This window comes from Pezoporus flaviventris, unplaced genomic scaffold (genome assembly GCF_033815535.1).
Source record: "Pezoporus flaviventris isolate CSIRO_AGI_PZ_B2104156 unplaced genomic scaffold, CSIRO_AGI_Pfla_v1 ptg000080l, whole genome shotgun sequence".
In the NCBI taxonomy this organism is placed as follows: Eukaryota; Metazoa; Chordata; class Aves; order Psittaciformes; family Psittacidae; genus Pezoporus; species Pezoporus flaviventris.
This window is the reverse complement of record NW_026892628.1, coordinates 1040740-1059243: the sequence shown is the minus strand read 5'-3', so window position 1 is coordinate 1059243 and position 18504 is coordinate 1040740. Positions and strand designations below refer to the sequence as shown.

Sequence of the window (18504 nt, the reverse complement as noted above, 5' to 3'; positions counted from 1 at the left end):
AGCCCTGTGCAGTCCCAATGCCCAGTGCCATGCCCAGTGCCGTGCACCATGGCCAGTGCAGTGCCCCATGCCCGGTGCAGTCCCAATAGCCAGTGCCATGCCTGGTGCCATTCACCATGGCCTGTGCAGTCTTGGTGCCGGTGCTGTGCCTGGTGCAGTCTCAGTGCCCGGTGCAGTGCCCCATGCTGGGTGCAGTCCCAATGCCCGGTGCCATGCCCTATGTCCAGTGCTATGCCCGATGCAGTCCTGGTTCCATGCCCCATGCCTGGTGCAGTCTCGGTGCCCTCTGCCATGCCCCAAGCCCAGTGCAGTCCCAATGCCCAGTGCTGTGCCCACTGCCGTGCACCATGGCTGGTGCAGTCTCGGTGCCCGGTGCAGTGCCCCGTGCCCGATGCAGTCCCAATGCCCAGTGCCATGCCCTATGTGCAGTGCTATGCCTGGTGCAGTCCCAATGCCGTGCCTCACGCCCAGTGCCAAGCCCGGTGCAGTCCCGGTGCCATGCCCCATGCCCGGTGCAGTCTCGGTGCCCGGTGCTGTGCCCCAAGCCCAGTGCAGTCCCAATGCCCGGTGCCGTGCCCAGTGCCATTCACCATGGCCTGTGCAGTCTCGGTGCCAGTGCTGTGCCCGGTGCAGTCTCGGTGCCCGGTGCAGTGCCCCATGCCCGGTGCAGTCCCAATGCCCAGTGACATGCCGTATGTGCAGTGCTATGCCCGATGCAGTCCCGGTGCAGTGCCCCGTGCCCGGTGCAGTCCCGGTGCCCAGTGCCATGCCCTATGTGCAGTGCTATGCCCGGTGCAGTCCCGGTGCAGTGCCCCGTGCCCGGTGCAATCCCGGTGCCGGGCCCGATCCGCGCTCCCAACCCTTCGCTAGGGGGCGCCGCCGCGCTCTCCCTCAGCGCCCAAAGCCGGTTGGTGCCGGCTCCCGCTCGGCTCCTTCCGGAGCAGCTCGGACGAGGGGCGTGGTCCCGATCGCGTTCGGCAGCCGGGGGAAGGGGCGGGGCCGCCTCGGCTTCGGGCAGGTTCGTTCCCCTCCAGCTCCTCTCGGCTTTTTCCGGGGCGGGTTCGGGCCGTTCCGGCGGCGTTCGGGTCCTTTCCCAGGCTGCCGCTGGGCTGTGAGGCAGGAGCGGGCTGGAGCCGGGCGGCGGCGGCGGATGGGGCCGGCGGAGAGGTGGGACGGGACCGGGGGGACCGCGACCGGAGGAGGGAGGGAAGGCGCGATGGGAACCGGCGCGGGGTGCGCGGCCCCTCATCGGGAGGCGGCCCTCGCAGAGCCCCCGGCGGTGCCAGCGCAGGGTGCCCGCTACCGGGGCACTGCCACCCCCCGGGGCCTGCCCCCCCCGCCCCGAGGCGCCGGGGCTGGGCCTGTCCCATCCTTGGGTGTCCCCCCCTCCGGCTGCCTCCATCCCCATCGCGGGGACCTCGGTGCCGTTCCCCCGTGCAGCCCCCATTGCTGCGGGCAGCGCTGCCTGTCGGGGCTGCAGGGATCCAGGCTGGGCCGGGGGCTTGGATGTGGCCTCATCCCACCGTGGTTCTGCCCAGGTCGGGTGGTGCAGGGATGCTCCCGCTCGGCTGGAATCCAGCCTGGCGTGGCTGTGGCTTTGCCGTCTCTGGGCACAGTTGCCCCCGATCCCTGGCTGTAGGATGGTGGCCAGCCCACCGTTTTCCAGTGCGGTTTGTGAGCTGTGTTTCTTGGGATGCTGTGGATGGTTCTGAGCCCCTTGAAGAGGAAGGTTCCCGTGGTCCCGTACTTCCCAAACTGAGGTATTCCCAATGGGAAGTAAACCCGGGAGGAGGGGGAACCTGTCTGGAATGAGCTCTGCAAGAGCTGGAGTGGCCCCAGCATTGTGCCTGTGGGCACCCGAGCCCAGCGCAGCGCAGGAATGGCCGCGTCTCCTCCCCATTCATGCACGGCCTTTATTTCCTGAGCAGCTCTTGGAGCCACTGGGGAACTGGCCCTGTGACTTTGTCTGTGAGAGCAGGGAATGGAGACAGCTGAGTAAATATAGCCTAAATCACTGCTTTCCTGGCCATTCCCCCGCCCTTCCCTACCGTGCGAAGGGCTGGTGTGTCCCCGAGGCTGGGTTGGCCTTTGCTGGAGTCATCGACTCTTCCATGTTGTGGGAAAGTCCAAACCATGGGTTGGTTCCTTTGGTGACTCTCTTTGACGTGGGCACATCAGGCTCAGGCTGTGCGGTTTGCAGCAAGGCTTTGGTGCTCCTTCGCTGCCCCAAACCCCTTGGGTTTTCACTTGCTAGAACAAGGTTTTAAGCACATAGAAAAACCATTTCTGCCCGCAGTTGGGTCTCGCTGGACAAAAGCTCTGGGTTTGGAAGGGAAAGCTCAGCTGGAATGTGGCAAGGAGCAGAGTGGTTTCTGGAACCGGTTTGGAGCCGTGTCGGAGCGCCAGCGGTTCGCTCCGAGTGCTGCGCCGTGTTTACAATGAGAAAGAGTATTTATAATATCGAGGGCTCTTTTAATTCCTCTGGGGATAGCTGGAGCCGCAGCTTGGAGCTAAAGGAACTGAGTAATGGAAGAGAAAAAGCAGAGACAGGGGCAGTGGCTTTCTCAAGCTGGAAGGTCTCCCCTCTCAACTAGGACCCGAATGATGCTGACCCGCTAACGTGGGTGCTCCTCGCCTTGTTGCTTACTTCATGGGATTGCTGCGTTGTGCAGAGCTGCTCATAAATCATCATGGGGATTCCAAATCCCCGGGGGAGGGTGATTTTGAACAGATAACGCAGCAAGAGCACTCGGGGGGTTGCTTTTTACTATGTCCTCAGCTGGATTTTTGAGGGAAGTGGCCAAAATGCAGCTTCTGGGTTTATTTCTGTCCAACATCCCTAACCCCAGCCCCGGGAATGCTCTTAAAATGGGAGTCTTGTGTTCTTGCTGCTTGGATGCTGGTGGAAAGGGAGCCTGGAGTGAAGTGTGGGGTTGGTGTTCTGGTCCTTCCCCCTTCAGTGCCAGCCTGGAAAAGGCTCTTGCAGGGAGGAAGAGAAGGTTTGAGGTGGGGAGCACAGGACAAGCTTCAACTGAAAGAGGAAAATCCTGTGTCAGGAGGAGCCTCTGGACAGAGTGAGAAGTCTTGGTTTGCCTGAGGTGCTCTCGGACTGTCCAGCCTTGGAGGAGAAGAGGTTGCTGAGACCTCTCTGCTCTCTGTCTGTGGCAAAGGGCTGCTGGTGGCCATGGCCAGGACCCTGCTAAACCTCAGGCTCTGCTGCCAGGTGCATGAGAAGCATTTCTTGGGGAGAAAAGAGGAGAAAAAGGTGACAGTGGCCTCAGCTGCCCCATGCCTCTGCTGCGGTGCATTCACTGTCAGGGCAGCAGCCCTGGCTTGGGCACAGCTCCCGATGGAACTCGCTTTCCCTGCCACTATTCCCCATTTAGGAGCTGGATGGCAGTGCCATGGCAACCACCAGTGCTCCCAGCACGGCCCTGCCTCTTCCCTGCCATTGCTACCACCAGCACAGCCTCGCTTGCAGCTCCAGCCTCGTGAGGCTCCCAGGCAGGGAGCTGGCCTGGGAAGCTGCCCGGGAGCACAGGAATTGCTGTGCTGTTTGTCCCCCGGTATAAACCAGGCTTTGCCAGGCTCCTGCTCGCTGCTTCGGCTGCATGCGGGTGCAGCGTGACCCACGGCGTGCTCCTGCCACTGCCAGGGCATGGGGCCAGCAGAGCTGCCTGGCTGTGTGGGTCAGAAGGACTCAGTGCGGCAGCAGTTGTCACCATAGGGCAGCACATGGCAGGCTGGCCCGTGTCGTTTCTATTCCCATCCCTCGTTGCATACATCCCATTTTCTGGCTTTTCTTAAAGGAAAGCTTTGTTCTCACTGTTTGCAACCCGTTAACGTGGAGGGGTTTGCAGTTCAAGGCTTACTTTGGGGGGTGGTTTTGTGCTCGCTGAGGCCGTGCTGGAGCTTGGAAAGCTTTGAGCTGGGTAGATTGGTGTAAGCATAATTTTCCTTTAAGTATTTGTATGCATTCTTTTGCCTCACTGGAGGGAAAGGAACGCTCAGCATCGCTTTGAGTCAAGCTGCACTTTGAACTGCGTTTGGAACTGGCTTTAAAAGCCCAGGAACCACATTTAAAACGTTAAGATGCTTTTATTTCTGCGCTAGGCACACACAAAAAAAGACTCGTAATGTGGTTTTTGTTTCAACCCCATGCATTCAACAAAGACAGTATTGACAGCAGGGAATGAATCGAGGGCTTGTTTCTGGGTGCTGACAGAGATTTACCAAAGGTATGTGCTTGGCTGGTGCCTGGGATTGCCAGAGCAGCCCAAGCAAGTGCTCACCACACCAGCGCGGACACACGAGGCTCCTCTCCGAGAGCTGAGCGAACCTGGAGCTGGGCCCAGCTGGAATCTCTTGGCAGGCTCGGAGGTGTGCTTCCAGCCGACAGGCTCGTGCGTGTCCTGGGCTCTCGGCGCTGCCTTCCCTCCTGAGAGCTGTTACAGGGCTTTGCTGAGCTTCCCTGCAGAGGCCAGTGCCAGCGTGAACCGTGTGGATTTGGGTTTCTAGGGGGGTTCCTCACCTGCATTCACAGGCACTTGATCCCCCTGAGGAAGGCAGGTGAGGCTGCTCCAGGACCAGGCTGGCTCGAAGTCATCTGTGCCCAGTGACCCACTGGGCTGTGAAGAGCAGGGTGGCACAGAGCTGTGTCTCTGCCTTCCCAGCACAGAGAAGGTTGGAAGGATTTAGGGTAGACACAGGAAATATCCTTCCCTGTGAGGGTGCTGAGGCGCTGGCACAGGGTGCCCAGAGAAGCTGTGGCTGCCCCATCCCTGGCAGTGTTCAAGGCCAGGTTGGAGCAAGCTGCTCCAGTGGAAGGGGTCCCCATGGCAGGGGTTGGAGCTGGAGGAGCTTTAAGGTCCCTTCCAACCCAAACCAGTCCCTGATTCTATGAGCTGTTGGAGCCACACGGTGCGGCAGAAGGTGCAGGAACCTGCTCTTTGGAGAGACTTGGTGCTCGGGAGCAGCTTCCCAGCCCTCCGCACGGATCCGCTTTGAAAAGCCACGGAACAAGTTCACCAGGGCTGAAGGTTTTGTCCTTCCTTCAGCTGCACTGGCTTGTCTGAGGCGCCTGGAGCCGGCCCCGGGCTGCACGGGTGGAATCCGGGGAGGTGCCTGCCAGGGAGCCCTGACCCCACGGGCTTTGGGTTCTGCTGCCTCTGGGTGCATCGCGGGGTCTGGGAGCTGCCGGAGTCTTTCCCAGCAGCCGCTCGGGCCCTTGGCAGGCAGGCAGTGCCCATCGGCTCTGTGGGACCTTGACAGGCAGCGCTCAGATGGGCGAGGGGCGGGCAGGCAGCCCGCTCATAAATCTCTCTTTATGCTCTGGATCATGAAGTAATATTTTCCTGGCTGGGAAAATGGGATCGGGGGAATGTGGGCTCTGCAGCGAGCTCTCCGCAGCCGCCAGCCCCGAACGGTGGGAGCTCGCGTGGTGCAGGGATGTGCAGGGATGTGCTGCCGCTGCCAACACCAGGAACCTCCCCGGGGTCTCTCCATGAGTTCTGCAAGCCTGGTGTTGCTCCAGGGAAGCTCTCGAGCAACCGGGATCAGGCTCAGTCCTGTTCCCCAGCCACCAGAGCCTGGCCACGAGTGTCTTCCCTCGCCAGGGGCAGCGCCTGCTCAGTCGTGGCACAGCCGGGGCACTTGCCCAAGCACAGGCAACCGGTGCAGGCCCTGGCTGCTGCACAGGCTTCATGTGCCACGGCCTCTTTGTGCCTTTCTTTGGCAAGGGAAGGAACCCACAGATCCTGGCTGTGGGGACATGGAGCTGGCTCCTCTCGGAGGGCTCGTACTGGTCTCAGATTCGTGCAGGAGAGGGGTTTGTAGCTGATGTGAGCTGGAACATGTTGCGGGTCCAAGAAGGGTTATTTTGGAGGACTGCAGGTTACCAGTGCCGGTGCATCTCGCATAGTCCAGCCTTGGCTCTGTGCCATGCTTGGTTGTGCGTTGATCCTGCTGGGACGAGTGTCCCCCCTCCCTTTGCTCCTCACCTCCCTCCACAGAGGCTGTCACAGCCCTGAGCAGCACCTTCCTGCTCACTAACAGCTTTCAGAGGAGACTGGAGTTTGAGCTGGGTTTGGTGGTTTCTGGGCCAAAACAGCTCCAAGCCATTACCAGGACCTGCAGTGTTTCAGCAGGCCTTGTGTGTCCCTGAGCAGGCTGGTCCCTGGCTGCCCCAGCTCCTTGTAGGTCCTGTCCTGGGCTGCATGCCATCCTATGGGAACCCGGAATGCTGGGATTTGCCTGGGGGAGGTGGAAAACTGGCCTGTGCGGCCGGGAGGGGATGGGAAAAAGAGGACGTGCCTGGCTGCTGGGAATGCCCCAGCTCACCCATCTCTTCCACAACATGTTGGAACCCAGGTTCCTGCCTTTCGGAGGATTTCTGGGCAGGGCAGGCAGCAGATTCTTCCATTTCTGAATAGCTGAAAGGCAGAGGAGCAGCTCGAAGCAGGCTTGAAGGCTCCTCAAGATGATTTTAAGGCCATCTCTGCAGAAGGAATCCGTGCCTGCACTTGATGCTGCTGCTTTGCTCAGAGCAAAGCTTTGAAGTGCTGCTCTGTGGGAATGGCAAAGCCTTTCACTGAAGGCTTGGTTAAGCTCCATCTGTGGGCAGCTACCTTCAGCAGACTGCCTCGGGGGGGATTGCATGGGGAGATGTAAAGGTGAGCTGTGAAATGGAATCGGTTGAACCAGGGAAGGTTGAATCTGTTTGTTCAGAGCCTCCCAACTGGGGCTTGCAGGGTGACTCTTCTGCATGCAAGTTCCTGCATAAGGGCTGGTTTGTCCCACTTGCTGTCTTCATGTTTGCATAAGTGCTACGAGGAGGGTAAGCTGCAGAAGCAGGAGTGAACCTCCTTAAGATGCAGAGCTGGTGCCTGACTGTGGCAGAGAGGAGGTGGCATTCCTGCTTGCAGCTGCTGGCTCCAATCCTGCTTTTGGGAGTCTAAACTGGTATTAGCATGTCCCAGTTGGATCCAGGGCTCAGCATCAGCTGGTAGGGAGGAAAGAAACGAGTCCTGCCTCTCTCAGGTGCTCAGATGAACCCCTCATTTGAATGGTGGTGTCTCAGGAAGGTGAGAGGTGTCTGGCTTTGCATTAACAAGTTGTCTTCTCTTTGCAGGCCCTGGGAAGGCAGACGTAGCACCCTACGCTGTTCTGGGCTGGAAGCCCACTGTGCTTTTGCCCCTGGGACTCCAAGAAACCTGCTTCTTTTTTGGTGAAGCAGACCCTGATCTCCTGTTTCTTTGCTGCATGCCCGCTCGCGAGTGCTGGATTATGTTTGTCTCCTTCTCCCTTTGCTCCATCATTTGGTTGAATCGTGGCTTCAAGCTAAGGAAAAGGGGCTGCACTTAAGCACACCGGGACACCCGGACCACGCTCCTGGGGTGTTGGTTCATGCAAAGACATTAAGAGTGCTGATGGGGGAGACCTGCCTTTGAAATCCCTCCTCTGCCACCCGAAACCTGCTGCCTCACCGTCCGGAGCCCTTCTCCCCGCAGCAGAGAGAATGGGCAGCACCGATGGGTTCCAGTACCGTGCGCTCTACCCCTACCGCAAGGAGCGCGAGGAGGACATTGATCTGCTGCCTGGGGACATCCTGGTGGTGAGCAAGGGGGCCCTGCAAGCCTTGGGCTTCAAAGACGGCGATGAGCAGACCCCCAATCAGATCGGATGGATCCTGGGTGTCAACGAGCGGACCAAGCAGAAGGGCGACTTCCCGGGCACGTACGTGGAGTACGTGGGGCCGGTGAAGATCTCGGTGCCCTCGCACCGGCCCCGAGTGCAGAGGCCTCTGCCCGCCACGCCGGGCGCCAGCGGCTGCCGCCTCCCCGAAGCTCTGGAGCAAGGTAAGCCCTGCTGCGTGCTCCCACCCTCCTCTGCTCCTGGCACGTGGTGGCTGAGGGGCTGCGAGAGGCTCTGCTGGGCAGCACTGGGTTGATTGCCCCATCGTGGTGGCTGCGGTTGTGGTTTAACTCCAGCCAGCAACTAAGTGCCACGGAGCCACTCGCTCCTTCCCTGATCCCAGTGGGATGGGGAGGAGAAGTGGGGGGGGGGAAATGGTAAAATCCGTGGGTTGAGATAAGAACAGTTTAATAATTGAAATCAAGTCAAATATAATAATAATGGAAAGGGAGATAACAAAAAGAGAGGAATAACTTAAGGAAAACAAGTGATGCGCACTACAGTTGCTCACCACTCCACTGACAGATGGCCAGCTTGTCCCCAGGCAATGATTGGCCCCTTCCAACCAACTTCCCCCAGTTTCTATACTGGGCATACTGGTTATGGAATATCCCTTTGGCTAGTTCAGGTCAGGTGTCTTGCCTGTGCTTTTTCCCAGCTTCTTGTTCCCCTCCTCACTAGCAGAGTATGAGAAACTGAAAAGTCCTTGACTTAGGATAAGCACTACTTAACAACTGAAATACCAGTGTGTTATCACCGTTATTGTCAGCCTAAAGCCACAGCACAGCACCGCACCAGCTACTAGGAGGAAAATTGACTCTACCCCAGATGAAGCCAGGACAGGGCTCACATTCAGACCTGGCCAAGAGAAGAGCACATTGTTCCTCCAGCTTATTAATCTGCTCAGCAGAACTTCTTGGGTTGAGCCTTGTCCCACTCCTGCCTCTCCAAGATCTTTCTCCCTCTCTGGCATGCAGCTTAGCCAGGATCCCTGGGGTCCTTGGTCCCTCCCCCTGCTCTGCTGAGGGTTTTACCCCTCTCCCTCTCTTTAGGAATAAGCCCTGACCTCTTCCCAGCGACCTCTCAGCCTCTGGAGCACCATTGCTCCCTGCCAAGAGCCGCTCAGCCCTGCTGAGACACACAATTGCTTGTCTCTGGGCAAGAGGAGAAAAGTCAGGGTCTAAAAGAGTCCTTCCGAGAACTGGAGCTAATGGCTTGTCTGCCTGGCACCCATCCCTCCCTGAGGATGCAGAGCTCTCCCTGGGGCCAGGCAGCCACCCTCGGGCAGGACGTGGGCCATCCTGCAGCTGCTTCCCAGCCGGCACTGGGCTTGGCATGGACCTGGTCCGGGAGCTGGGAATGCTGCCATGGCCCGGTACTGCCTGTGGAGCTCCAGCAGCTGCCTGCCCGCTGCCTATTGAACATAAACCCTGTGGCAGGGGCTCTGAGGTGGCCCAGAGGGGTGACAGGCACCCTTTGCCTCCCTGTGCCCTGCAGAAGACCTTACGTGATGCGCTCAGGAGGACTAGGGACAGCAGGAGCTGGTGGGCATCAGGGCACACTCCTGGCTGGCAGTCCTATGTCCTCCCCATCCTCTGTCCAAAAGCCATGGTTAATCCCATCAGCTGCTTCTAGCTGTGGGAAATACCCCTGGGGTCTTAAGGAATGGAAAGAAGGCCCAATCCCATAAACCAGGGTGGCGGGGCTGGTGCAGCTCCCCACAGCTGCCTCCCGTGCTCCTGCTCCCGGAGCCAGAGGGGTGGAAACAGCTCCGTGGGCTGGGATGTGGTCAGGCAGTGCCTTTGGGCTGGCAGCGAGAGCTGCTGACCTGAGTCACCCCGCAGAAAGCTGCTCCTCTTGGGAGCCTGGGACGTGCTCTGCAGGGGATGCGTTGGCCTTGTCTGCATCCAGCCCTGTGCTCCCTCGGGGGCTGGATTTAAGCCTTTGTGGACTCCCTCTCCTCCTCGAGCAAGGCTTGGCAGAGGTGTGTCTGGATGGTCAGAGCTGCTGACCCGTGCAGGGCTGTGAAAGAAGGTGCGTTCCAAAGCTCCTGACACACAGAAAAGATGCAGTTAGGAAAGAAACCCAAAGTCAGCCAGTCTGCATCCTGCCTGGGGATGGAGCACAGTGAGGGTCAGGTACAAGGGTTCATGAGGAGGGTGCCAGCACCTGTGGGTGCATCCCCCCCCCCAGCCAGCCTCCATTTGGGGCACAGCAGGGACCTGCAGAGTGGCAATTCAAACACCCAAGGGCTATTTTCCAGTGCAGGCTGCTACGATGCTGCTGGGGAGATGTGTTTTTGCAACTGAGAAACTGCATTGGAGCCAAACCCGTGTTACTTCCTTGCGGGCTGCGCTTTGGGAGGTGCAGGGATGCCCCACAAAGCTCAGAGCTGCTGGGGTTTCTGCCCTGTTCCCCTCAGCCTGGCTGACAGGAATCCCTTACCCCCCTCCCAGTGTCACACGTGGAGCAGGGCCAGCACCACCTCCGTCCCCCCCCCCCGCCTGGGGGTACAAGGAGCCCCGGCGTGTTCCAGCGGTGGATTTACGAGCTGCCGCTGTTTGCCTTCCATGAGGAGGAGCCGAGCGGAACATGCGGCTCGCTGCTATTTCCGCAGCTGCCCCGGCCCTGCTCTGAGCAGCCTTGTGCAGGGCAGCGCGGCCCCGCGGGCTCGGGAGCTGCTGCTGGGCAGAGCAGGAGCAGGCAAAGGCAAAGGCAAGCTGCTGCCTGCTGAAGCAGCACATTCCCGGCCGGGCCACGTGGGCAGCCCCACTGTTTACTCTCCCTTCAGCCCTTCCCAAGGGTCAGGCTCGGAGCTGCCAGCCTGGAAGCTTGCTTGGGTCTTCAGCACCACGCTGGGCCCCTACCCATGGCCAGGGGCTCCTTCCCGTTGGGGATTGCTCCCCCCCCCCTGCTCCAACAGCACAGGCTTAGACAGAACTGGGTGCTCCCCTTTCTGTGGCTGCTTTGTCTCGCTGTGAGGCTGTGGGTGCAGGAGGCTCGGGCCAGTGTGGGGTTTCAGCTTGCTGTGCCTCATGGTAAGACCACACCGGGCGAGTTCAGGTCAGATCCATGACAACAGAGCTGTGTTTCGCAACGGGGAGCAGCCTTTTGGCTCTGCATCCCCAGAATGGAGCGTGTCCGGTGTCTGCACTGACCGTGGGGGTCCCGGAGGAGCCTCCCGCACCGGCTGGTGCTCAGCTGGATGCAAGACAGGGCCTGGCACCGCTCGTCCTTCGGCAGGGATCCCACTGGCAGCTGCCTGGCCGGGCCTGCGTGCTCTTGCCCCGGCATGCATCACCCTCCAGCACTGGGGAGCCCAGAGCTGGGACCTTCGGCTCCTCTGGAGCGAAATGCCACCCGCTGCAGGGCTGTAAATCCTCCCTCTGGGAGCAGAGGAACCCCAGTGCCGTGCCGTGTCCTGTTGCAGCTTGCGGGAGGCTGTGGGCTCCCGGGCAGAGGGAGGCCGAGGGCTGGTTTCCATGTTAAACGAGCAGTCAAGAGCAGGAATTTGCTGACATGGAGTTCTGTCTGAATCGCTGGATTAAGCACAGCTCAGCCCCAGGAGCCAGCTCCCTGGCCCTGCTCCTCTGCCAGCCCTGTGCTGGGCAGGCACCGACCCCAGCCTGGGCTCCAGGAGCTCTGCTACCCCCAGGCTCTGCCTCCTGTGCTCTGCAGGAGCGAGAGGGATCCCCTGTGCACACCCCATTAGGGGCTTGGAGCAAGGCCAGGCTTGTTGTGAGCCGGCTCCCAGGCTCCCCCAGCCCCTGTGCAGTGTTTGCAGGGGCTGCAGCCCTGCTGCAGGGGCCACGGCTTTCCTCACTCTTGGATTCAGCTGTTAAGGGTGAGGTGGTTGTGCCCTGGCCGGGCTCTGCTGGGGGCTGAGCTGGGGCTGACCCCTTTCTCCCTCTCTCTTCGCAGGGTCTCCTCTCCTGGAATTGCAGGAGCAGTTCAGCCCTCCCGAGCTCGCACCCCCACTGCTGGTGAAGCTGGTGGAAGCTATTGAGAAGAAAGGTAAGGGGGGATGTTGGTACCCCTGAGCCCCGCAGGGAGGGCAGAACGGGGGGTGGTTGTCTTTAAAAGCCCCATGGGATGTGCAGGGCTCAGCTGCCTGCAGAAGGGGAGGTTCCCTAGAGCCAAGCTTGATCCCACTGCGCCCTCCTGCATAGGGGCCTGGGGTGCGGGTGCTGGGTCTGCATGCCCTGGATGGGTGCTGGGGTTTGGGAATCACTTCCAGCCTGTGTCTATGCCACGGGGGGGGAGAAACAAGGACACTGAATGGGGAGTCCTGGGGGCCAAGGGGGCTGCAGGAGGTTGGCCTGGACCCCCTCCAGGCCTGGTTCAGGCGGTGCTGGCAGCTGAGCGCCGTGTCCCCACTTCCACAGGGATAGACAGCGAGATGCTGTACAGGACATCTGGCTCCGAACTGAGGCAAGCGCTGAGAACCGGTAAGAACCAGCTCGGCGCGGGGAGGAGGCGAAGGCGCTCAGATGGAGGAGATTAGTGCCTGAGCCAGCGCCAGCAGTAATGCAAGCCAGGCCAGGCAGTTCCTGACTCCCAGCATGCTGCCGGGGGGGCTGGCCCCACACATCCCCAGGGGAAGGGGGGGACAGGACATTCCTGGAGCAAAGGGGGGACGTGGTGCTGGTGAACCCTTGTGCTTGTATCCTGCTCTCTTCAGGCGCCCTGCTCTGTGGATGGGCTGCCGGAGACTGCTCTGCCTCTGTCACAGCACTCAGAAGCGGGGAGGGGGGGACTTTGAGCTCAGTTTGGGGGCTGGAGCCGTGGCTCCGCTCTGCCGGCAGCCGATGGCTGTACCGGGGAGCCTCCGGAGCTGTCTGCCGCTTGGCTGAGCTTGGGCCTCATCCAGCACTGTGCTGGCTTGTCCCCTTCCACAGACGTTCTTGCAAACCCCAGCTGCATGGTGCCGGCAGCTCTGGCTGTGCTGCTTTTGGGACAGGCTTTGTTGCCGTCCCGACATGGGATGGCTCGGTTTGAGGGAGCTGTTTTCCCCACTGGGGTCAGTGTGGGGCTGGTCAGGCGGTGCTGGCCTCGACCAGCAGCAGCGAACAAAGCTCCTAACCCTAACCCACCTGGTGCCCAGGATTACTGCAGCATGGCTGAGGGCAAAGAGGGTGGGCACCCAAAATGAGCTCTACCCCATCCTGGGGGGGGAGAACCTGCCTGGGTTCCCAGAGGCAGGTTGGTTTTGGGGTGCAGGTATCACTTCCAGGCATCCTCCTCCTGTTGGCTGCCCTGTCCTGTGATAGGTGCTTGGATGGGGTGCGATGGTGTCCAGGGTGGGGGCCGGGAGCTGCACCCATCACCATGGCACTTCTGTACCCTGGTAGATTGGACCCTGGGCGACCTGGAGCCCTTGGACGTGCACTCCTTGTGTGAGGCGGTGCGGAGGTACCTGCAGGACCTGCCCTCCCCCGTGGTGCCAGTGGCCGTGCACGGAGACATCCTGCGCATCCTGCAGGGTAAGGGCCTCCCCTGGCTGCATTTGGAATGGGTGGCTGTGTGGGGTGGATTGCTTGGGAATGGGGGGCTCTGTGGGGTGGATCACTCGGGAATGGATGCCTGTGTGGGGTGGATCACTGGGGAGTGGGTGATTGTGTGGGGTGGATCGCTTGGGAATGGGGGGCTGTGTGGGATGGATCACTTGGCAGTGGGTGGCTGTGTGGGATGGATCGCTTGGGAATGGGTGGCTGTGTGGGATGGATCGCTTGGGAATGGGTGGCTGTGTGGGATGGATCACTTGGGAATGGGTGGCTGTGTGGGGTGGATATCTGGGGAATGGGTGGCTGTGTGGGGTGGATATCTGGGGAATGGGTGGCTGTGTGGGATGGATCACTCGGGAAAGGGTGCCTGTGTGGGGTGGATCGCTTGGGAATGGGTGGCTGTGTGGGATGGTTCACTCGGGAATGGGTGGCTGTGTGGGATGGATCACTCAGGAATGGGTGGCTGTGTGGGGTGGATCACTCAGGAATGGGTGGCTGTGTGGGGTGGATCACTCGGGAATGGGTGGCTGTGTGGGGTGGATCACTCGGGAATGGGTGGCTGTGTAGGATGGATCACTCGGGAATGGGTGGCTGTGTGGGGTGGATCACTGGGGAATGGGTGGCTGTGTGGGATGGATCACTTGGGAATGGGTGGCTGTGTGGGGTGGCTCACTGGGGAATGGGTGGCCGTGTGGGGTGGCTCACTGGGGAATGGGTGGCTGTGTAGGATGGATCACTGGGGAATGGGTGGCTGTGTGGGATGGATCACTCGGGAATGGGTGCCTGTGTGGGGTGGATGTGTTTGGGGTATTAAAGCAAGTCCTGTCCCTATGGGACATGACCCCTGCTGCTGACGGCACTCCCGCAGTGCCGCAGCTGGAGCGCGGAGCGGTGCTGCCTGTCCCCACTCTTCCATCGGGTCTGGTTCTCTTCCCCAGAGGTTCCCCAGCCGGAGAATTGCCGGAAGCAGCTGCTGCTGGCCCTGGAGTCGCCTGCGGTCCCGCTCCAGAACACGCTCACCCTGCAGTTCCTGCTCCGGCATCTGGGGAAGGTATCGCAGCAGGCCGAGAGCAACAGCCTCCACCCTCGGGCCCTGGGAGAGATCTTCGGCCCCCTTCTCCTCCGGCTGCCTGGGGCCAGGTACGTGAGGCTTTTGGGTTCCAGCCTCTGTGCCTGGCAGGACCCGGAGTCCAGGCTGGGAGAGGAGGTCTGCCCGCAGCCCCTGCCTCGCTGCACGGGGGATTAAACTCCTGGCAGCACACAGAGGTGGGACTCAAAGCCAGGGCAGAGCCTTGCCTCTGTGTCAGCCTGGGGTCTGGCAGCTGGGATGAACCGCCTGCCCCTTTGCCCAGGGAGCACGGGAGCAGTGCCAGGTTTCCCCCCACCCCAGAACTGCTCCTCCTACTTGGCTCCTCTCTCCCTGCAGCCCAGAGTTGAGCCCTGACTTCTCTGTCCTGTTTTTGGAGATGCTTCTGCAGACGAAGGAGCTGGAGCCAGAACAGTTGCCTCCAGGTACTGAGATGCCCCTTCCTCGGGGCCTAAAGCGCTGGGGTTTGTGCTCTGGGGATGTGGAGTCTCTGCCCCCCATGAGCGGGTTGCTGAGGGCATTTCTGGAGCCCAGCTGTGCCTGGAGCCCACCTCGAGGCGTTCATCTACTGCTGTGGATGTGCCTGGAGCAGCTCCCCGCAGCGTGGTGGCCAAGGGGGCTTCCCAGGATAGTCACAGCAGAGAGGCAGACTCAGTGCTCCAAGGGATTGCCTGTGGGCAGCTGGAACTTGGGCTCGCCCCGCTTCCCTCCTCCTTCTCTTACAGCCTTGCCTCCAAAACCCCCTAAGCCAAAGCCCAGCGCAGCCAGCTTGGCCAACGGGAACAGCGTGTCTTTGCAGGACGCCGAGTGGTACTGGGGTGACATCTCACGGTAAGGGGATGGCTGGCAGCCCACATCCCGGGTGCCCTGTCCATGGCATTCTCTAGGGGAGCTCTGGTTGCATCTCACAGGCTGTAACAATCGCATTCCTTGCAGGGAGGAGGTGAACGAGAAGCTACGGGACACACCGGATGGTACCTTCTTGGTGCGCGACGCCTCCAGCAAGATCCAGGGGGAATACACCCTCACGCTCAGGTAGGGCACCGGGGGGTCCCTGTGCTGACAGCAGCCTGGATGAGAAGCTGTCAGGCTGGAAGGTGGTACTGAGTGTCCTCTCCTCTCCCATCACCGCAGGAAGGGAGGCAATAACAAGCTGATCAAGATCTTCCACCGGGAAGGGAAGTACGGCTTCTCGGAGCCCCTCACCTTCGGCTCGGTGGTGGAGCTCATCACCCATTACCGGCACGAGTCACTGGCCCAGTACAACGCCAAGCTGGACACCAGGCTGCTCTACCCCATCTCCAAGTACCAGCAGGTGAGGCCTGTGCAGTGCTGGCCAGGGGCATTTGCTCGTCCATCCCCAGTCCTTTGGTAAAGGTCGATGTCCCACCTCTTCCCCATGCTGGGATGTTGCTGTGTGGGGTGACAGCCAGCCTGCAGGACTGGTGGGGTTTTGTGGGACCAGCTGCCTCGCAGAGGGGCTGCTGTAAGGCAGGAGCAGGCCCTGAGGGAGGCTCTGTGTATGGCAGGACCAAGTGGTGAAGGAGGACAGCGTGGAAGCCGTCGGGGAGCAGCTGAAGGTCTATCACCAGCAGTACCAGGACAAGAGCTGGGAGTACGACCTGCTGTATGAGGAGTACACGCGCACGTCCCAGGTACACAGGCACTGCCTTCCCCCTGGACTGCCCTGACATCTTGATGGCCACTGCTGGGCACGGAGGGGAGCAGGGGTTGGGCATCCCCTGCCTCACTTTGCTGCTGGACTTGAGAATGGGCTTTGAAGAGGGAGATACTTTGGCTGCAGCGAGGACAGTGCTTCTTTGGGAAGGGGGAAAGAGAGGATGCGAACGGGCAGAACGTGCCCCAGTGCTCCCCTGTCCTCAGCTCTCCCCTCCCTTCTCCTCAGGAGCTGCAGATGAAGAGGACTGCAATTGAGGCCTTCAACGAGACAATCAAGATCTTTGAGGAGCAGTGTCAGACGCAGGAGAAATGCAGCAAGGAGTACATCGAGCGCTTCCGGCGGGAGGGCAATGAGAAGGAGGTGCAACGGTGAGGACAGGGGGTGCTGCTGCCCTGCCTAGGGAAGGGCTCTGCAGGGCTGGAAGCTCCTCCTGGCCCAGCACAGAGCTGAGGCACGCAGAGCCCTTGTCTCTCCAGCAGTGTGCTGTGTGCTGGAGCTGGCAGGCTGCCTCCTCCGCCTCCCCCACCCTGGCTCACAGCCTCCTTCCCCCCCCCTCTTTCTCCCAGGATCCTCATGAACTCGGAGAAACTCAAGTCCCGCATCACGGAAATCCATGACAGCAAGATGAAGCTGGAGCAGGACCTGAAGAAACAAGCCTCGGAGAACCGGGAGATCGACAAGCGCATGAACAGCCTCAAGCCAGACCTCATGCAGCTGCGCAAACTGCGGGACCAGTATTTGGTGTACGTAGCTCCTGCCCCCGTGGAGGGCTGGGAGTGGGGCCCTGCTCCCCCCCCAGCCATCTGGCTGCCTCCTTGAGGGCTTTGGGGCTTGTCAGACCAGCTTGTGGGCTGCTGCGTGCAGGAATGAACCCTGCAGCGCGTGGCTTCGGGCACGGCTGCTGCCCTCTGGTGATGGCTGCTCCAGTGGCGTCTGGCCTGGGCACGCTGAGCTCTGCCTCTCCTTCCCCAGGTGGCTGACGCAGAAGGGTGCCCGGCAGAAGAAAATCAACGAGTGGCTGGGTATCAAGAACGAGACGGAGGAGTGAGTGTCCCTGTGCGCCTTGTGCTGGGATCAGCAGCCCTGGGGGTGTGCAGAGAACGTGTAGATGAGGCCCTCAGTGGCAGGGTTTAGTGGTGGATTTGGCAGTGCTGGGGTAAAGGTTGGACTTGATGATCTTGAAGGTCTTTTCCAGCCTGGTTGATCCTATGATTCTGTATGGGGGGGGTGGGGGGGTGTGTGTATGCTGGGGCTGATCCCATCTCCCTACCTGGGAGCTGAGAGCATCTTCCCTGCCAGAAGGGGTGCTGGCATCTAGCAGTGGGAGGGGAGCTGTGGGGGCCACGTGCCCAAACTGAGGGGGTCTGCCCCTCCCTGTGCTCAACTGCAGCCAGTACTCCATGATGGATGATGAGGAGGAGCTGCCCCACCACGAGGAGCGAACGTGGTACGTGGGGAAGATCAACCGCTTGCAGGCAGAAGAGATGCTTTGTGGCAAGCGGGACGGCACCTTCCTGATCCGCGAGAGCAGCCAGAAGGGATGCTACGCCTGCTCCGTGGTGTGAGTATCTCCGTGTGCTGGGATGGGGCTGGCGTGGGCTCTGCTCCCGCATTCCAGCTCGACAGATGCTGGAGCTGGTGGAAGCATCAAGCTGGGCTCCCGAGGTGGCCCAGATGTGTCATTGGGCTGCTCTGGTGATGCCTGCTTGTGCTCTGCTGTCCGTGTCCCACTGCTGACCCGTGTCCTTTCCGTCCCTGGCAGGGTGGACGGTGACACCAAACACTGTGTGATCTACAAAACAGCCACAGGCTACGGGTTCGCTGAACCCTACAACCTCTACGCCTCCCTCAAGGACCTGGTCTTGCACTACAAGCACACGTCCCTGGTGCAGCACAATGACTCCCTGAATGTCACGCTGGCTCACCCTGTCCTTTCCCAGCCACCAGCCAGATGAGCAGCCCATGCACAACGTAACAGCTGCCTTCAGCTTCTCCCCAGGGCGCTGCTTTCTGGCTCTGGACTCTTTGCACCCTGTATAGTTGAGTCTCTGTGCTCCTGCCCCTCCAGAGCCTCTGAGATGTCTGTGACTGTTCCTGGTGTCCCTTTTGGTCAGTAGCTGAAACCCGTGTTGGCTGGTGGGACAAAACGGCTGGGCTGTTGATTCCCAGTGGACTCCAGCCTTTAGGAAGCAGGATCCAGTCGTGATTGAATTGCTGGGGTGAGCACAGTCCTCTCTCCTTCCCCAATAAGCAGGTCAGATCCCCTCTTGCTGGCAGGTCACCCCACTTTGCATCACTGTAGAGGTAGATCCCCAGTTCCAAGGGGCTCCCTGCTGCTTGGATGCTGGAGGAGGCAGAGGAGGAGGAGGCTCCGCTGAGCATGTGCATCCTCCACTCTCCCTTCCCTTGGTGACTTGCAGGCTGTGGCAGTGTCTGGTACGAGAGGTGCTGCTCTTCCATGCAGAGACTCATTTAGAAAGGAGAAACCCTGTCCTCTGGGGGGCTTTTCAACCCAGGTTTCTGCTCCACACCATGCCCCA

At 60.5% G+C, this 18504-nt stretch overlaps 3 protein-coding genes across 3 annotated transcripts in view; 1 reads left to right on the top strand and 2 right to left on the bottom strand.

Moving 5' to 3' along the window:
- Nucleotides 1-18504, bottom strand: part of ISYNA1 (inositol-3-phosphate synthase 1) — a 146713-nt gene that overhangs the window by 45789 nt on the left and 82420 nt on the right. The gene's annotated exons all lie outside the window — the stretch shown is intronic.
- Nucleotides 1-18504, bottom strand: part of THOP1 (thimet oligopeptidase 1) — a 330628-nt gene that overhangs the window by 298607 nt on the left and 13517 nt on the right. The window lies entirely within an intron of this gene.
- On the top strand, nt 1005-18031 carry PIK3R2 (phosphoinositide-3-kinase regulatory subunit 2). Its single transcript, XM_061474672.1, has 16 exons — nt 1005-1167; nt 7130-7856; nt 11614-11706; nt 12078-12140; nt 13044-13175; nt 14135-14336; nt 14623-14708; nt 15009-15114; nt 15220-15318; nt 15418-15598; nt 15813-15938; nt 16190-16332; nt 16531-16707; nt 16937-17008; nt 17355-17525; nt 17727-18031. Exons 2-16 carry the CDS (start codon nt 7517-7519, stop codon nt 17917-17919), a joined length of 2184 nt encoding a protein of 727 aa, XP_061330656.1. The 5' UTR covers nt 1005-1167; nt 7130-7516; the 3' UTR covers nt 17920-18031.

What these genes read in the sequence shown, in the direction of transcription:
- PIK3R2 (XM_061474672.1), top strand. Translation starts at nt 7,517, where the DNA reads ATGGGCAGCACCGATGGGTTCCAGTACCGTGCGCTCTACCCCTACCGC. An exon ending in GAGGCAAGCGCTGAGAACCG is followed by an intron (nt 12,141 to 13,043) that starts GTAAGAACCAGC and finishes GTACCCTGGTAG; the next exon opens with ATTGGACCCTGGGCGACCTG. An exon ending in CCATCTCCAAGTACCAGCAG is followed by an intron (nt 15,599 to 15,812) that starts GTGAGGCCTGTG and finishes TGTGTATGGCAG; the next exon opens with GACCAAGTGGTGAAGGAGGA.